The sequence below is a fragment of the Chanodichthys erythropterus genome, chromosome 6 (assembly GCF_024489055.1).
Source record: "Chanodichthys erythropterus isolate Z2021 chromosome 6, ASM2448905v1, whole genome shotgun sequence".
Taxonomy (NCBI): Eukaryota; Metazoa; Chordata; class Actinopteri; order Cypriniformes; family Xenocyprididae; genus Chanodichthys; species Chanodichthys erythropterus.
The window spans coordinates 6332302-6351933 of record NC_090226.1 but is presented as its reverse complement, the minus strand read 5'-3'; the positions used below and the strand labels follow the sequence as shown (position 1 = coordinate 6351933).

Here is a 19632-nt window from a genome sequence, read left to right as displayed (position 1 = left end):
TTCAGCCAATGCTCATATTTATAAAAATGCTCTTTGACATGGAAAAGTGCTTAGTGTAGCACCAGGGTCTAAGTAGACATATACACTTTTCCTTGAGTCAGAGTGCTGCAGGTATTTGGAAATCTAAGCAATTCTTGGTGCTCACCATTTTTATGTAAAGGATTTGGACATTGATTGGCAATCTTTTGTATATGTTATGTAATTTATAGATTTTACCTTTGGAAAAGAGGCGTACGCCCATTTTTTTGTGCATACGTTAGTTCTCTGAATTACACATACTCACATTAGAGAAATGATTTCACGGTTTCTACGCAACATTTTATAAATGAGGCCCAAGAACTAGTGAGCAACCACCCTGAACTGGAATGTGATGGTGGGTTTTGTATTTCCTGAGATGTTGAGGAAACATTTTTGAGACAAGGAAACTTGTAGTTTAATCAAGTGTTGAATTTGAACCCTTTTTAGCACACATATACAAGAATGCAAAGATCATTTTATATTTACACCTCACTTTAAATATTAAAATAAGTACAATGAGAGATAAGGAGAACTAGCACAAACCAGTGTAGAAAAGGCTCTTATAAACACATCTGAAAAATGTATAATGTAACAAAAACACAATCTTTGCAATTGTGTAGTAGACAAGTAAAGGAGATAGTCTGGCATCTCTGAATAGAGATGAAAGCTCTATCAATCTGTGATATATAGTTACGAAAGACTTTCCTATCAGCTGAAATTATTTATCGTTTCATCTTTTCATCCTCTTCCCTCAGGTTGTAATTTTTCATAACCTAAAAGATGATATCCATCACCTTTGACACCCTGAGAAAATTACGTAGTCACTGGGAGTTATTGATGTATCTGAATTAATGAAGCTAGAAAACGGAGCCTCACCTCTGAAATGTTGAGTTCAATCAGGATGAATAACTATCTAGACATGCCCGCCTCCTCATTGCAACCACAAAACCTTATGAAAATTCAATTTCTTATGTAATATGTGACTCTGTGCATTATATGCTTCTGTTATCAGATGTATTCATCATATAAAATTAATGGTTTTCATTTTCAGTGTTGTTTATTTTGCATCATAAACTGTAAAGTCAATGAGTCAATGATATTCGTATCTATTTTTCAGGTGCAGAGAAGATAACGAGATGTGTCCACAATCAACGGCAGACTTGAATATCTCAAACAAGTAAACCACTACCCTAGTTATAAGGGTTCTTCACCTCTCATAAACCCTGACATGGCTGGAGTTACGCACATCTTCCTGTTCCTGTTAATTCCTCTGGCTCAAACCAGCACCAGGTACACCCCACCCCTGGCCGGATCAAAGCGGGAGGTCATCATAGATGGAGACCTGGTGATCGGAGGGCTGTTCCCCGTGCACGAGAAGGGTGAAGGGACGGAGGATTGTGGTAAGATAAACGAAGAGCGTGGGATCCAGAGGCTGGAGGCCATGTTGCTGGCGCTGGACGAAATTAACCAGGACAATCGTATCCTGCCCGGCTTGAAACTGGGAGCCCATATACTGGACACCTGCTCTAAAGACACTTATGCACTAGAGCAGTCGCTGGAGTTTGTCAGGGCTTCTCTCACAAAAGTGCATCAGCCAGGCTTCATCTGTCCAGATGGGTCGAATCCTGTGCCGGACGAATTGCCTCTGGCCATCTCGGGAGTGATTGGAGGATCATATAGTGATGTCTCTATACAGGTACGGTAGAACATACATCAATTTAAACACTATGCAAAACAACCAACATTGGAGCATCTTTCTAAAAAAAGAAATCTAGAATACAAGATGATCTGTCAGTAGGTTTTGACGCTTGATCAATAGACCTGGCAGGCCACCTTGGACCAGCAAGAAAAAATCTTGACCAATCTTTTTGATCTAGAAGAGATACTTAAAAAATCTAATACATGCATAGTTTGTAGTATGTAAGCCAAACTTTGCAAATTAACCAAGATAATCCGAAAAAGCATCATTCATTCATTTTGTTCATTCATTTATAAAGAGTTTTTAAGAGAGATGGCCTGATTTTATGAATTTTGTAAGCGAACAGTGTTAATTTAGCATCATTGATATACTATTATAGCTTTTTGTTAACATTTTGAATTAGATTTTATGTTTATATATTTATTTTAATCTTAATTTTGATGTGATTTTTAGTTTTTATATATATATATATATATATATATATATATATATATATATATATATATATATATATATATATATATATATATATATATATATATATATATCTGGAGATACTTTTTGTTTTAAATTAATTTAATTTGAGTTATTTTAGATTTTCAGCTTAAACTAAACAAAAATAAGAACTTACTGAAATAAAATATTTTTATATATATTTATTTTTTTTAAATAATGAAAATGTTTTTTATGGTTTTAGTTTTAGCTAAAAACAATAAGAGTGGAGAGTAGCTAAATCCCATGAAACCCATCAAGAACATTTCAGTCAAATTTATTTCACACTAAAAACTCATATAAAAAAAATATTTTTCATGAAGAAATTGAAGCCTGTTTTTAGGACCATTGTATGTTCATGACAATTAAGCACATTCAAATCTTATCGCAAAAAAGCAAAAACAATTATATATTTTTTTTAATTACTTGGCTCATGAATATTAATTAGGTGATGTAACAATCCCTCAGTAGTAGCCACTAGCAATGGTAGATTACTTCTTGTGCATGTTCAATCCACTACCAAAGTAAACAAAGGCTTCTGATTGGTCTTAATATCGTTATTTTATGCAACATGCTGCACTTTTCTTTTCGAACAGTGGCACGACTCTTACAAAGTAATTTGAGTTCACTGAACTTGAAAAATGGTTGCTACGCCCCTGCAAAAACATTTTGTTCGGTTTGTTGTCTGAATAATGTCAGACTATCATTAATATAGTTTCTCAACTTTCCAAATGTTTATTTGCATTCTCACACATAGATAGGGTTATGAAATACGATCAGAAAGTGTTATCATAGCAGTAAGAATAACATACAGAGGAAGTACTTCTGACCACGTCTCTTTTAGTTACATTACACTCAACTCCTCCCTATCAAACCCAAGTAACATATACATCCGCCCATAGCTTTGTCTGCACAATAGCTTCCTCCGTACAGACTGACCTCCTCCTGAGCGAAGCGCCCAGAGACTGTGAATCTACAGCTTGTTAATTACGGTTCTCTGCCTTTAGGCAGTGATTAGTATGAGACAACTAGAGTGCTAATTGCCCTATGCTCGTGTTTTATATGGTTGGAATCGTGGCTTAATTGTTACATCAGCTGTGCTGCAATTTACATTACTAACTGAGATACACATGTTGGAGACAGGCGGATATGATCTAAGCTCAACTTCATTTAATGAGAAATTAAATTTTCCCTGATAAAAGTGTGATGACATAATAATAAGAACATACTGAATGTTCAGAACTTAAAGTGTAACTTTGCAGATTTTCAGTTCGTTTTGTATTGTTACAGTGTTGCTAGAATATGTAAATGAACAATGTTTACCTGGACTGAGAAATTTACATCTATTTGTCAGCAAAAGTCTGCATGGATGGCAGAATGGCAGTTTCTTTCAGTTTCCCCCTCCGTTTTGCCTAAAACACTGTGTTTTAGTTGTTTTTCAGATTTTCCATTGCAGAGTTCTCTCCGTATTTATGATTCTTTGCAGTCTTTAGCCATGTTTGCTGTAAATTCTTCCACCTGGGAACAATACAAGTCGATTATGACTAAAAGTTTACTAAAAAGCATTTCCTACTAAAGCAAAATAGTATTTGACCCTAGTAAGCGTAACACCTTAGCAAACTGGTGGGAGTGGCCTTGGATGGCAACATGCCCAGTGTATTATGGGTGTTGAAGTTTTCCTACCTATTTGGTAAAAGGGAAGACAACAACCTTTTTTCTTTCTTTTCTACTGTATAGGCAGCCAAGTTTTATTCAAAGCCCATTTTGCCAGCGGCCCAGTTCCCAGTAATTCCCAGTAAGCATTGTTATTGTTAACTAAAACTGAAATTATTTAAAAAATGCCTTCAATAATTGAAATAAAGCTGAAGTAAAATAAAATGTAAATATAGATGAAAAACTTAAAAAACAAAATAATAGAAATCTTGCCTTGCCCATAAGTTGAAGAACTAAAATTAAACTAAAACTGAAATAAAAATTAAGCTAAATATAAATGTAAATATTAAAGTTAATAAAAATGACAAGCACAACAGAAATTCAACTTTAAATTTAATTTAAACTAAACTTGAAAATATAAAAATAAAAGCAAATTCAGAATATGAATAAATGCTATAATAGTATAAATAATCCTAAAATAACACTGTTCCCAGTCCAAAAACAATATTTATTGAAACCATAATCTACAAAAATGACAGTCAGTCATACCTTGTTGGTAGATCCTGTAACTACACTGATATATGGGTTAAAAAGCATCTTTCTCTGTATAAAAAATGTTGGAAACAATATAGATATTTTGCCAGTTCTTGAAAGACATGAAATCATGATATTTCTGTCTGTTGACTTTGACGTGACAGTCCCAAACCCTTCAAGAGTAACTGTCTTGCCACTGCATGATCAGTGCATGTTATATATATTTGCTGTCAGTCAACAAATATATAACAAAGTGTTTTAATTACAATTTATAATGTACCAAGAAACGGATAAATTTATGCACACAATGTATATTGCGCAGAGAAATACACAAACATTTCAGTTTTTCACTCTTTTGGGAAGGATGTCACAGCCAGCGACAGCAATTGAAGGTCTCAGAGGAGCTCTTCCAACTGTGCTGGCCAACAAGGCCCTGACAAGCCTGCCAAAGCTCATGCCACCTGTCCAGCACTGGGGTGAAAGAGCTTCGAGGGGTCTTCAGGCAGCCTGCTTGTACAGCCCAGTGGTAAATGAGAGACGCTCTTGGCAGGGAACCCAAAGAAGCATGACATGACTGAACATGAATATAAAGGAGATAACACACGGGTAGCACATGTCCTCACTGGTTTTCTCACACCTGTTTTTCACCCATTGCCATCTGGATTGTGAGACGGAATCAGGGCTGACATATTACCATTCATCGGTTGATGGTACAATGCTCAATGTGTGTGTGTGGGTAATGGCGGCGGGAGGCAGAGCTATATTGAGTGCTAGAGTAGGTGGTGGTGATGAGATTGGCAGACTATCCTGCTAATTTCTTGAGTGACAGGTCCCTAGAGAGGGAATAAACAAAATCGTCAACGTTTCACAACTCGCAACGCACGTCATTCTTGATAGCTTAATTATCTCATGGTTAAATTCATATTCACAATGCACATTGTTTTAAGAAAATTTCTTGGAAAATGTGGCTTGTAATTTGTTTCATTATTTAGATATTAAAAGAAATAGCACAACCAAACATTTCTTTAGTTTTATTTAATCACCTTCATGTCATTTCAGATCCATTTGATTTTCTTTTGTCTATGAAGCAAAGGAAAATAAGCTCCAAAATGACAGAAGGGCACCATAAATGTGTCATGAAAGTAGTCCATATGGCTATATTCCAAGTCTGTAGTCATATGATTTTAGTGATGCGAGAAACAGATCTTTTCTGAAAATCTTAATCATTTGGCGCCTGCTGGTCAAAATAGTGTGTAATTGCAATGAAAACTCCCAAATATGTTTTAATGAGTTTAAATGCAACATTAAAACAAATCAATTTGCAAAACAATTTCTTTTTTTTTTAATGTGTAATTTATTTTATAAGCTACAAATTATCATATACTATTAAATATGACGTCTCTATAATTTTTTTGTTAACCAGGCCAATAAGAGACAATTAACTACTAATTTTCCTGTTAGTAGTTAATTGTCTCTTATTGGCTTGTAAGCCATACAAATTAACAAAAGAACACACATTATACAGACTTCATATTTAATGGTATTTAAACCAGGCCAATAAGAGACAATTAACTACTAATTTTCCTATTTATTATACAAATGTGTCATTAAAAATATCTGCAAACTCAGAAAGATTCTCATATTAAAACCATATAGACACTGGTTCATGGGTTCACCGAGTTCACTGTCCCCAAGTGGCAAACAACTAAAATTTGGAAATATTTTGAAAGAGTTATGAAATACACAACATGACTTTGACAGAAAAACTGACTGTTTATTCACTGAAAATCTCCTTGGAGTTCATTAGAGATGTGGTGACATCTGAATTGTGACCGAATCAGTCTTTTGGGTCAGATCTTTTTAAATGAATCGGTTGATCCAGTTCACAAAACTGGTCTAAAGACTGATCAGGTTCTCAAGCTCAACTCACCAGATTGGCAGATCATCAGTGAATAATGGCATAAATTTTGGTCACACAAACCTATCATATGACTTTAGAATGACTTGTAAAATACCACATGAGTCAAATGGGTCACATTTGTGGTGCTTCCTTTCTGAAGCCCATCATTGTTAATATACGGTAGTTAGAAAGTCAGGTTTAAAAAACATAAGAGTGAGTAAATTATTTTTACTAGTGAACGTACATTCTGAATTGAATGTTTTCGATTGCACTGATTAAAAAGGCAAAAAACAAGTTTGTTGATGTTGTGTATGTGAGAAATTTGGAGAGTTTGGCACATTTGAAGGAATGCATTTGATAATGCCAACCAATCAATAGCCACCATGCTTCTTTCATCGGCAGCACATTTTCTCTCCCGCTCAAGGTGACAGAATATATTATCATATTTCTCCAGCACAAAATAGGTGTGTGTCAGCACACAATTATAAATAATAATGAATTTAAAAAATGCATAAAAAATATGACAAAATGGTATCCTTAGGTGCTGTGTGGAATTAGGAGCAAGTATTGTCTGACTATTTCATGCTTGCGAGTCTCTTAAGGTGAAGAAGTTGTTTGCCAGGAGTCACTATTTGTTAGTGTTTCTGTATTAATAACACCGGGCTGTCTTCAGAGTGGGTGTGTGTGTGTCTCAAGGTCACTCATATGGAGATCTCCACTGTGGTCTGAGACACTGAAAATGTTAATAGGTTGTAACTGCATGTGGTGTTCTTGGGATGCCAAATCAACAGGCAAATAACGCTTATAATTAATGCCATATAAATGCCAAGTCATTTGCATTTCCCACATAATTAAAGAGAATTAGAACTAAATTATAATTAGCAGCACTCATTGAAATAAACCAATTTCAGACCACTATGCACACCTTGTTTATTTGTTTGTCATGTTTAGTCATTTGCAATCCTCTAGCTCTTACTGTAGAGTGAAGACACTGCTTGGCTCTGTAGCACTTGGTGAAGAAGTGTCCTGGGAAAAAACAGATGGTGTTGTTATGTTAGTGGGAAGCTGGGAAAGCTTGAAAAGGGGTTTTGCTGTCACAGACCATCACTTGACCCTTTTTAGCCTTTCATTTGTGTGTGCAGCTCACATTCAGGATAGGGTCGGACGCTTATTCATTCTTTCACATCCCTCTCTTAATCGCTAGAACAGATGAAGCTTTGTTTTTGACCGTTTTAAATAAGCTGAGAATTGCACAAAGATGGATTATCATCTGTTTAATATGTTAAAACTAAGAATTACATGTCAGGAACAACTAAATTATGGACTGTATGTAGAGTTAATTGCCTCTGGAAAACTTGCAACCACAATGCTGTGTTTTCTTTTTTTTTGCCAGGGGGTTACAATGCAGTTAGTAAGGTATTTTGTTGCTAAGACATTACTAGATAATTTCTAGGGTATTCAGAGTTGTTGCTAAGGTGTTGTTAGGTCAGTGGTTCTCAGCCTTTGTGAATCCAAGGCCCCCCATTGTTCAAGAAAATATTCCAGATATTTCTGGTACTTCTCTGCTTCTCGTTTTCTAAATTGATTTAAATATATATAAATGAGTAAATTATTTTTTTAAATAATTACATTTCTTAATTTCAAGCGTTTCAAGAGCTGAATGTTCTTTGGGATTCACTCTTAATGATCAATGAATATACTTTTGTATTTTTTTTTTTTTTTTTCACTAACAAATAGCAATTTCTACCCAATAAAAATTTTTACCACTTGACATCATAAGAAAAACAGAAAAAAAAAAAAATTACGTCTTTTTAAGATTTTACTAATTTCCTTGACTTTTCCAGGTCTAGAAATGACACTTTTAAAATTCCTTTATATAGCAGGTTTTCCATGACTTTGGGAACCCTGTTTCTTAAAATAAATAGTTTTTGAGGGAACAAGCTTTTTTGTCTTATTTTAAATAATTTTAGGTCATCTTACAGCCCCCTGGTGGGTCCGAGCCCCAGAGCCACTGTTCTAGATGGTTGCTGGGGTGTTCTGGGTCATGCTTAGATGTTGCTTACTGGCTCAAGCTAAAATAAGGTCATGTCTCTATGATACACTGGCCTCTAGATATGACGTGGGATTCTTCCTTTAACATAACTGAATTTTTAGGCCCTGTTTACACCTGGTATTAAAATGCATTTTGGTCGATTGGACCACAAGTAGACGAAGGAGACACATTCCTGTTTAACCTGTTGTTTTAATCCATTTCTTTTGACCACTTCTGTCCTGATTTCTTTAAAGGGAAGAGTGTATGGGTGGGTAAATGTTTGGGCTTTCAATCTAATGGATGAAATAAGCTCACGTAATTTACATATGAACGGAAAAACACACAGAAAGCAGTATCTTTCATTTCTGCTTTGATACCCACAAGACCAAATCGAACACGGTGAGTGTGTTAGAAATCAGGAATGGTGAGAAAACATTGTGCTTGGTATGTTTTTCGTCTTCAAATCAAACTTGAGTCAAAGTTAAATCCCATCTGGCTAGTGGGCTTCCCATTATGTTTACACATTAAGTCAGTAGATGGTCTTTTGTGGCTGTTTGAATGCATTCGAGTGTCTATACTACGAAAGCAATCCGTAGTCAAATGCGTTTTTGACTACCTCTGGAAGTGGTTGAAAGTGGACAATCTCAAAACGTTTTGCACCCCCATTTACACCTGTATTTAGCATTGTCCACTTGTGATCCGATTGACCTAAACGGATCTTAATACCAGGTGTAAACAGGGTCTTAGTCAATTATTGCTTTAGTCTGACTGAAATTACACTTTCAGAGTGCACATAAATGCACTTTCAGAGGCAATGACAGTGTCACGTATTGAGGCTTTTTAGAGTCTCACTGGAACTTTATGCCATTATGATTTGCAGCAAAAATCTACCCAGCAGTTTTTCTCTTAGAATGGGAAATGTAGCGAGGTCTGTATCTCCATGTTCCGCTGCCTAGGTAGGTCAACAGTACTCACACTAGTGTCAGCTCAGGTGGTCCTTGTCAAATGCTTCAGTGGCGTTCTGGCAGTTTCTGCTTCCTGAAAAAAATAGATGTGTTGATAGGCAACTGGAATATAAACATCTGCTCGAGCTTCTAAAGCTGAGAAGCAGTGGCCAGTGACGCCTAAAAGGTGTTGATGACCGCATTAGATTTTCCAGACAGCTCACACATATTAACAACACAGCTCCTTTAAATCCTGATTTTTTTTCTACTTTTCTAATAGATGGGTGGTCTGCCAATTCCTTAGTAAATTTAAATGCCAGGAGAAAAATAGGGCTAATTCAGTATCAATATAATTTAAGTAACAATGAATGATTATTTCCATTGAATGATTATTTACATTCCATTTGATTATTTCCATTATTTCCATTTCCATTCCAATGAATGATTGGTTCCATTTTTTTAATGGATTTTCTCACTTTTGTTTATGATTCAGACTGAACATTGTCAAATTTAGCAGAGGTGAGAAGCCACACTAGTGTTCTTCCTCTGTGGAGAATTGCACTTGTCTAAATGAATCAGATTTTCTCAATTTCACCTCTTAGCAGACTGTCTGCTCTCCCTCAGGCTTGAATGAACTTAGCTTTTTAAGTTTGCTTGTCAGAAACTGACATGTAGGTGCACCACCCATCAGCTCTAATGTCTGTCAGCTGAGAGCTAAACCCAATGGCTACAACCAAATAATTTTGTTAAATTTTGAGTGAATATTTAATCATCCTAGCCACCTTATTGGCCCAAAACATGCGAGGCTTCTATGTCCTCCTTTTGTGATAATAGCTAGTTCATTGGAAATAAAGATTCTATGGTCTATGACTTTAATCTATTTTTCCCCAATATTCTCAAGAAGAAAAAAAAATAGCCCATTTTGTCTTTCCTTTGTCAACTCTTTTGGTGAAAATGAAAAATAGCACCCAATTCAGATTTTGAAGGTGTCATAGCCTGTGGAAATCTTACACCATATCTAACATTATCATTTTGTCTGCTAGCACAGTTATCTTCCGTGATCAGAATTAGGTCTGTCTGAGTCCCGTGAAACTATGGCCTGAAACGATAGGCTCAGATGAGAAAGATAGGAAAACAGGACAGAGGTAAAAGCCGTATCTTTCTCCCTCCTACACTCAAAAGAATGTTATGGGACATCTTGCGCTTACCAAGTTTGCAAAGAGCATCTGTGGGTCACAGAATAACTTGGAAACTGGGGTTTTTAATGTATGGTAGATACTGTGTGGCTGAACAGCGAAAACAAACCTATTTCCGTGACATAAAGGGCACTTTGCGCTATGTATTTTAGTGGAAAAACCTGCATCTTATTCCATAACTGCCCACAGTCTCATGTAACCTGATAAATGCACTGAAATAGCTTTGCACCATATTAACATTTATTTTAAACAGGCCATTCTTTTCAGAGCAAAAACGCATTCTATGTAAATTAGGGTCATTATACATTACCCCATATTCAGGAATCTCAGCACTATTTGTCTGGAGCAATTACCATTGCGCTACTGCCACCCACAGAAAGCTGGCAGTAAACAGAAATTAAATTTTTCTACAATTTACATATTTAATGGATGTTAAAATAATGTAGATAATGTGCATAATTCCTTTAATGAAACAGCTACTAAAGCAAAATTCTAATGGAAATCTAATGGAAATCTTAGGTTTATGCAAATGGTTGCATAAAATGGTATTATGCAAAAGTATTACTGCCTAATGATCAATTTTTCTTTCTTACAGGTGGCAAACCTTCTTAGACTCTTCCAGATCCCACAGATAAGCTATGCTTCCACTAGTGCCAAGCTCAGCGACAAATCCCGTTATGATTATTTCGCGCGAACTGTCCCACCAGATTTCTATCAGGCTAAAGCCATAGCTGAGATCATACGGTACTTCAACTGGACCTATGTTTCCACTGTAGCATCAGAGGGTGACTACGGTGAGACGGGTATCGATGCGTTTCAACAAGAAGCCAGAGTACGCCAAATCTGCATCGCAACTTCAGTAAAAGTCAGCCGCTCAGTAAACAGAGGAAATTACGAAAATGTTATTCGCTCACTGCAGCAAAAAGCCAATGCCAAAGTGGTGATCCTCTTCACCAGAAGTGAAGATGCAAGGGAACTGCTCGCTGCTGCAGCCAGAATGAACGCTACCTTCATTTGGGTGGCCAGCGACGGCTGGGGAGCACAGGAGAGTGTAGTCTATGGCAGTGAGAAGGCTGCTAACGGGGCTTTCACCATTGAGCTTGCCTCATACTCCATCAGGGAGTTTGAAGACTATTTCACCAAGCTAACACCGGAATTGAACACACGAAACCCATGGTTTAGGGAATTCTGGGAGCACAGGTTTGGCTGTCATCTACATGAACATGGCTGTGCCAGTAATAGCCTGAGGAATGGGTCATTTAAGCCAGAATCAAAAATCATGTTTGTGGTGAATGCAGTCTATGCCATGGCCTATGCCCTGCACAACATGCGGCAAGCTGTGTGCCCCAATACCACAAAGGTGTGTGACGCCATGAAGCCAGGCAATGGAAAGAGGTTCTACCGGGAGTTTATTCTCAAGACTAAGTTTGATGGTGAGTAGAATTCGCGACCAATTGTCCTATTTCTTGCAATGGTCACACTTTATTTTAGGGTCCAGTTCTCACTATTGACTAACTATTAATTATGACTTTTGCCTCAACAAACTCCTGTTTGGCTATTAATAGCTAGTAAGGTACTTGTTAAGTTTAGGTATTGGAGAGAATGGATGTATAATATGGTTATGCAGAATAAGGCATATGTACTTTATAAGTACTAATAAACAGTCAATATTCTATTAATATGCATGCTAATAAGCAACTAGTTAATAGTGAGAATTGGACCCTAATCTAAAGTGTTACCCTTGCAATAGAACATTCCTCCATCAATTAATCATCTAAAATTAGATCTAACCAATAATAGAGTCTTGAAGCATTGAAACTTAATTTGCCACTCAGATCATGTTGTCTTCCTCTGAAAGTATCAGATATTATTATATTTACAGAACTCAAATTATCAGAGGGCTCCCAACTGGTCTCCAAGAGAATGCAATCTCAGACAGTATAATCAGTTTGACAGACCTTGGACAATATACTGATTTATTGGATGTGGTTTCAACAGATTAAATATTTGTTTAAACGTTGAGAAATAAGTTTGAGAGATTAGCTAACATTACATCAATAAGATTAGTTTCTGAATTTAGATGAATAGCACATTAACTTGAATTGAAATGGATTAAAATGAATAAATGTTGCATGTAGTCTATGGCTTCAAGCTGCTACAAAAGGTGCTGTAATGTTTTTAAACCTTTTTCAGCCCCTTTCAGGCCTGCTGACACTGAGAACGTGGTCCGGTTCACCTCATCAGGTGACTGCCTGGGTCGTTACAACATCTTCCACTACCGCCAAGAGGACAACAAATTTGTCTACCGGAAGGTAGGCTACTGGGCACAGAGCTTAGTGCTCAATACCAGTCTGGTGCCTTGGGCTGGTGGAGCAGTTCCTACATCCCAATGCAGTGACCCATGCCAACCCAATGAAGCTAAAAGCATGCAGCCTGGGGATGTGTGTTGTTGGATTTGCATCCCATGCCAACCCCACCAGTATCTCCTAGATGAATTTACCTGTGTGGACTGTGGATTTGGAGAATGGCCCCTTGCTAACCTGACAGGGTGCTATGAGCTTCCGGAGGAGTACATCCACTGGTCGGATGCATGGGCAGTAGGACCCGTCACCATTGCCTGTCTGGGGATGCTGTGTACACTTGCTGTGGCTGGGGTTTTCTTACGGAACAACGACACTCCGGTGGTGAAAGCTAGCGGTCGAGAACTTTCATATATCCTGCTATTAGGTGTACTCCTTTGCTATGCCATGACCTTCATTTACATTGCCAAACCTTCGGCGTTTGTATGCACCCTGCGACGTCTTGGCCTTGGCACCTCCTTTGCAGTTTGCTACTCGGCTTTGCTGACGAAAACCAACAGGATTGCTCGGATATTTGGTGGGGCAAGAGACAGTGCCCAACGACCACGCTTCATCAGCCCTGCCTCTCAGGTAGCAATCTGTGCCGCACTGATCTCTGCCCAGCTGTTGGTCGCTCTTATCTGGCTGCTGGTAGAGGCACCGGGGGTGAGGAAAGAAGTGGGTCCAGATCGAAGAGATGTGGTGACTCTGAAATGCAACAGCCTGGACTCAAGCATGCTGGTGTCCCTCACCTACAACTGCATCCTCATCATCCTCTGCACCTTTTATGCCTTCAAGACCAGAAAATGTCCAGAGAACTTCAACGAGGCTAAGTTCATCGGCTTCACCATGTACACCACCTGCATCATCTGGCTTGCCTTCCAGCCCATCTTCTATGTTACTGCCAGTGACTACAGAGTAAGTAGGAGACATAGTTAGAAACAAGTTTGAAGGTACATTCCAGTCTATTATAGTGATATCATCTATTTCAGTTGTTCCCAACCGTGATGCTGGAGTACAGTACATTTTATGGATGTTTCCCTTATCTAACGCACTCAGGTTTTGGAGTCTCTACTTATGAACTGATAAGTTGAATCATGTGTTGATTAAGGTAGGGGTGTCCAATCTGGCTCCTTAGCTCTAACTTGCCCCAACCCCCCATCTGAAAGTTTCTAATAATCCCAGAGACCTTGATTAGGTGGTTAAGATGTGTTTGATTAGGGTAGGAATGAAACTATGCAGGAAAGTTGACCTCCAAGAGCAGAAATCAAGAGTAGCATTAGTTCTTCCAGGACACATTAGTCAAGCTTGCATCAGCTGACTCTCAGCTGATTCACGTCTACCTATAGGAATACAACACCTATCACACCATCCCAATATAAGGTCCATTCAGTATTATTGCATTGCTCAGGAGCTAATTGCCTTCCGCCATCCCCAGCTCCTCTTCTGATATTCCTCTTCGAATCAGACTAATTTTCTTGAATAATGTTGTTACATTAAATTATTGTAATTAAGAACATTAATGATATCGCAATACCTTTATATTGGTTCTGTTCTGTTTACCTTAAGGGGGGTTATCGCTGCCTTTCCTGCTCTTATCCATGCTAGGCTGCATGGATGGGCAGGGAGTTCTTGCCCAGAACAGAACCATTCCACCAATCCAAACTGTATGCTAATTGTCAATAATCTTTGATAATAGTGGTCCTGACCGAATTGAAGAACCCTGCATTAGGGTGACAATGTGCAGTGTGGAAATACTCCATGGCCAGGGGTGGGAACCACTGATCTATTTCACATAGACTGCTCCTAAAAGGCAAAAAACAATGGTCAATGTACACATCAAACATTCTCTTCCTGTTTATGTGCAAAGTTCTTAGCCAGAACAAGCTGCAAAATGGACCAGAATTTGTGCTGGTAGTCAAAAGTCTGGCTACGCAAGATTCGTTTTGACTCTTATGCTAAAGAGGAGATACTTCATGAACCTCCACACTTTAATCCAAATAGATATCTGCACGTTTTTTTTTTTTTTTTTCTGAAATGTAACAAAAAACAAAACATGAAAAAGTAATAATACATTTGAGTTTATTAGACTGTGCAGTAAATACTCTATTACCAAATGGCCAAACATCCTTGATCATGTATAAGATTCTAAGGATTTGCTTATTTAGAAGACAGAAGCAGTTGACAGGCAATTATTTTTTAAAACTTCTCATTTAACTCAAGACACATCAGTCTTGAAGTTTTCTGCAAGTCATGACACCAAACATGAGATTACTTTTAGAGCTGGCCTCTGGCTCTTATAACCAGACAAACTCAGTGTGCCACCTCAAACATACAGTGATGTGAATGTCTAGTCAATATAGTAGCACTATCTGAGGGATGGGGGCTGCCTGTCGCATGTTATCAGGAGACTCTCATCGCTGTGGGGCGAGAGATGTCAGAGCTTTGTTAGTGACACGGTAGACACGGCCATCAAGAATGCCCCCTGGCTGAGAGTGGCAATCCCTGCACCGCAACAGCAAACAATTTTACAGCACAAAACCACTATCCACAGATGATTATACCAGTTATTATACCAGAGAATTATATTAGTTTGGTGCTGTCAGTATCAGTGCTGGATGCTATGTAGTGTCAGCCAGTTAACCTTTGGAGGGAAAGGAGATTGGACAATACCTAAAGGTTAAGTGTCAGGAAAAAAAGATTTATTTCACCACTTGTGAAAGAAAATAGTTGATTTTTTGGCTTTGAAGGTTCTTTGTCTGAATAAACTAGAGCTCTTTGATCCTGCTCCTGGAGACCCGGTGTCCTGCAAAGTTTATTTCCAACCTGCTTCAACACACCTGCCTCTGATTTTCAAGTGATCCTGAAGACTTTAGGTGTGTTCAACTTTAAGTGGCGCTACTCAGACTGATCGGTGTATGACATCAAAGTACCACGAGAGGGATTCAAAAGGTATCGGTCTGCGCAGCACCTCTTCAAGTCGAATACACCTAATTATTAGTTGGTTCAGGTGTTTGATTAGGGCTGGATTGACACTCTACAGGACAGTGGTTCTCCAGGAACAGGGTTGAATACCCCTGGAATAAACAATAAGGAAATCTATGGAAGCCTGCTTTTGCCTTAAAAAAAAAAAAGTAAAACTATATTTTTATGTATTCCAACTTTATATCTTGGAATTGCTGTTTCTTGTAAATTGACTTTATATCTCATAATGTGTATTCAATTCTCACAAGTGTAACTTAATTACTCACAGTATCTTATTATCTGACTTTAAGGCTGTTTCCACTTGGTATTAAGATGCGTTTCAGTCAATCATATCACAAGTGGATGAGGGAGACACATTCCCGTTTACACCTGGTGTTTTAATCCGTCTCTTTTGTCCACTTTCAACCACTTCTGTCCGGATTTCTTCGAGGGGAGGGTCTAAGGGCGGGTAAATGTATTTTTTTTGTAAAGATCTTTTGATCTAATACACAAAATAAGTACATGCAGTTTACAAATTATCGTGCCCAGAGGTGACGGAAAAACACGGAGAGCATCAGCTTTCGTTTCTGCTATGCCAGCCTCAAGACCACGCAGAACGCAGCGAGTGCATGTTAGAAATCAAGAATAGTGAGAGAACATTTTGCTTGGCACGTTTTTCATCCTTGGTCAACATTTAACAAATTTTAAATCCCGTCTGGTTTATGCGTTAGGTCAATAGGTGGAGTGTAGGCGATCTTGCGCTGTATGAACATTTGACCACATGAGCGTCTACACAATGAAAGCAGTCCGGTTGAATGCGTTTTCAACTACCTCTGGAAGTGATCAAAAGTAGACAAGCTCAAAACATTTTACACCCTGCTTACACCTGTATTTAGTATCGTACATTTGAGAGCTTGTCTTATGATGCGTTTTGGTCGATCAGGTGTAAACGGGGCCCTAAATCTCACAAATGTGACATCTTTCAATAGTGACCTTTTTATTTGTTTACTTTTAGGCAGAAACAAGCTTAATATTAATAACATAAAATAAGACTGATACAGAAGTCATACATATATATATACAACCATAAACTTAGACAAAGTATTAAATCTGGTATTACCTAATGTTATTTGGACATATTATGATAATACCATGTTTTTAGACATGTCTTTCCTTGCCATTCTTTGAAGTACCAATGTAAATACACCGGTACATGAATTTAGTAATCACTTGTTACCATGGTAAATATCAAAGTGCTAGGGTATTGTCTTGTATATTCGTTTTACAAAGCTATCACCACAGAACTTTTTTTCTCTAAAGGTGTACTAAAGAAAATCTGCTGTAAACCATGGTAATGAATACAGAACATAGTTTAGTCAAAAATCTACAGAAGAGGATTAGGGCCAAGCAATAAAAAAATAAATAAAACCATCTCGAGATTAAAGTTGTTAAATTTCGAGAAAAAACTCAAATTACGAGAAAAAACTCGTTACATTTCCAGAAAAAGGTTGAGATGAAATGTTAAGAATAAAGTCATTAAATTACGAGAAAAAAGTCGTTAAATTTCGAGAATAAATTCATTAAATTATGAGAAAAATGTCGTTAAATTTCGAGAATAAAGTCGAGATAAAATGTTGAGAATAAAGTCATTAAATTATGAGAAAAAAGTCATTAAATTATGAGAACAAATTCGTTAAATTTCGAGAAAAATGTGAAATTTCGAGAAAAAAGTCGAGATAAAATGTTGAGAATAAAGTCATTAAATTACGAGAAAAAAGTTGTTAAATTACGAGAACAAATCCGTTAAATTACGAGAAAAATGTTACATTTTAAGAAGTCGAGATAAAATGTTGAGAATGAAGTCATTAAATTACGAGAAAAAAGTCGTTAAATTATGAGAACAAATTTGTTAAATTACGAGAAAAAAGTCGAGATAAAATGTTGAGAATAAAGTCATTAAATCACGAGAAAAAAGTTGTTAAATTACGAGAACAAATTTGTTAAATTACGAGAAAAATGTGAAATTTCGAGAAAAAAGTCGAGATAAAATGTTGAGAATAAAGTCATTAAATTACGAGAAAAAAGTTGTTAAATTACGAGAAAAACTCATTAAATTTCAAGAAAAGTCGAGATAAAATGTTGAGAATAAAGTCATTAAATTTCAAGAAAAAAGTTGTTAAATTACGAGAAAAACTCATTAAATTTCAAGAAAAGTCGAGATAAAATGTTGAGAATAAAGTCATTAAATTTCGAAAAAAGTTGTTAAATTACAAGAAAAAAGTTGTTAAATTACGAGAACAAATTCGTTAAATTACGAGAAAAACTCATTAAATTTCAAGAAAAGTCGAGATAAAATGTTGAGAATAAAGTCATTAAATCACGAGAAAAAAGTTGTTAAATTACGAGAACAAATTTGTTAAATTACGAGAAAAATGTGAAATTTCGAGAAAAAAGTCGAGATAAAATGTTGAGAATAAAGTTATTAAATTACGAGAAAAAAGTTGTTAAATTACGAGAACAAATTTGTTAAATTACGAGAAAAATGTTAAATTTTGAGAAAGAAGTCGAGATAAAATGTTGAGAATAAAGTCATTAAATTACGAGAACAAATTTGTTAAATTACGAGAAAAACTCATTAAATTTCAAGAAAAGTCGAGATAAAATGTTGAGAATAAAGTCATTAAATTTCGAGAAAAAAGTTGTTAAATTACGAGAAAAAAGTTGTTAAATTACGAATTTTTCTCATAATTTAACTTTTTTCTCAAAATTTAATGAGTTTTTTCTTGAAATTTAACAACTTTAATCTCGAGATGTCCAATTTAACCTCAAAATCAAGCATTACGAAATTGTATTTTTCTTAAACTGCTTTATTTTCTTTTGTTCATGCAAAATATAAAATATGTTTTCCTTTTAATTTTGCAGTGAAATCTGACCAGAGTTGTTCATAAAATTCACATAAAAGTTGCCCAACAAACTGTTAGCCAGTTGAATGATACGCTTATCTGAACATGTTAAAACCGGTTCATCCTTTTACAGGTGCAGACCACTACCATGTGCATCTCCGTCAGTCTGAGCGGCTCTGTGGTGCTCGGCTGTCTCTTTGCCCCCAAGATCCACATCATCCTATTCCAGCCGCAGAAGAATGTGACCTCTCTGAGGGCCAAAGAAAACCGATTCTCCACGGCAGTCACCGCACCGAGCTCCACCTACTCACAAGGTAACCACATTCACTCCTAAAGCTTCAGCTATAATGATTATTATTGGTCATTTCTTTTATTGCAATTATCTTATTCCACAGCTTCAGCATCTACTATAGTACCAACTGTGTGTAACGGGCGAGAGGTGGTGGACTCTACGACATCATCATTGTGAAGAAGTATTTAAGCAAGATGGGGCCAATTTTATATCACATCATCAAAATGAGGAGTTGAATGCAGTTTCTTACACTTGTGCTCTTTATTTGATACTCTAATCAAATATTTGGAGTCAATCTCAGTTTATCTCATGATCCCGGACACCTATGCATCATTCTTGATGGTGTCCCAAATTATCCTGTGGTCACTTCAATCTTGAACAAGCATGTTTTTGTCTTTCAGTTACACAATAAAGCTATTCTTTATGATCAAGAGCTTGGAAAGAACAAGGACCATCGTAAATGTGATTATAAATCCATGTGATAGTAGATTTTAAAGCCACTTCACACAGGAATGGAAGAAACATGATGCTGAAACTAGACTTTACAATATGTGTTCCTGATTTATGTACACTACAAAAGATATTGACTAGTCTTAAGTAATGTTAACAGTAGACTTTGATTTCTCAGTCTTTATAACTGTATTTCGTTGGACTTCAGCGAGTCGT

At 36.7% G+C, this 19632-nt stretch overlaps 1 protein-coding gene across 1 annotated transcript; it reads left to right on the top strand.

The window, feature by feature from the left end:
* The first annotated feature begins 1246 nt into the window (after positions 1 to 1246).
* Positions 1247 to 19193, top strand: grm2b (glutamate receptor, metabotropic 2b). The gene is made up of 5 exons (XM_067387896.1): positions 1247 to 1714; positions 11064 to 11901; positions 12662 to 13725; positions 18808 to 18988; positions 19070 to 19193. Exons 1-5 carry the CDS (start codon positions 1247 to 1249, stop codon positions 19141 to 19143), a joined length of 2625 nt encoding a protein of 874 aa, XP_067243997.1. The 3' UTR covers positions 19144 to 19193.
* Positions 19194 to 19632: the final 439 nt, after the last annotated feature.

Excerpts from the sequence above, each read along its gene's own strand:
- grm2b (XM_067387896.1), top strand. The coding sequence starts at position 1,247 with ATGGCTGGAGTTACGCACATCTTCCTGTTCCTGTTAATTCCTCTGGCT. Across the intron at positions 1,715-11,063 it reads ATAGTGATGTCTCTATACAG|GTGGCAAACCTTCTTAGACT; the intron begins GTACGGTAGAAC and ends TCTTTCTTACAG. Across the intron at positions 18,989-19,069 it reads GAGCTCCACCTACTCACAAG|CTTCAGCATCTACTATAGTA; the intron begins GTAACCACATTC and ends CTTATTCCACAG.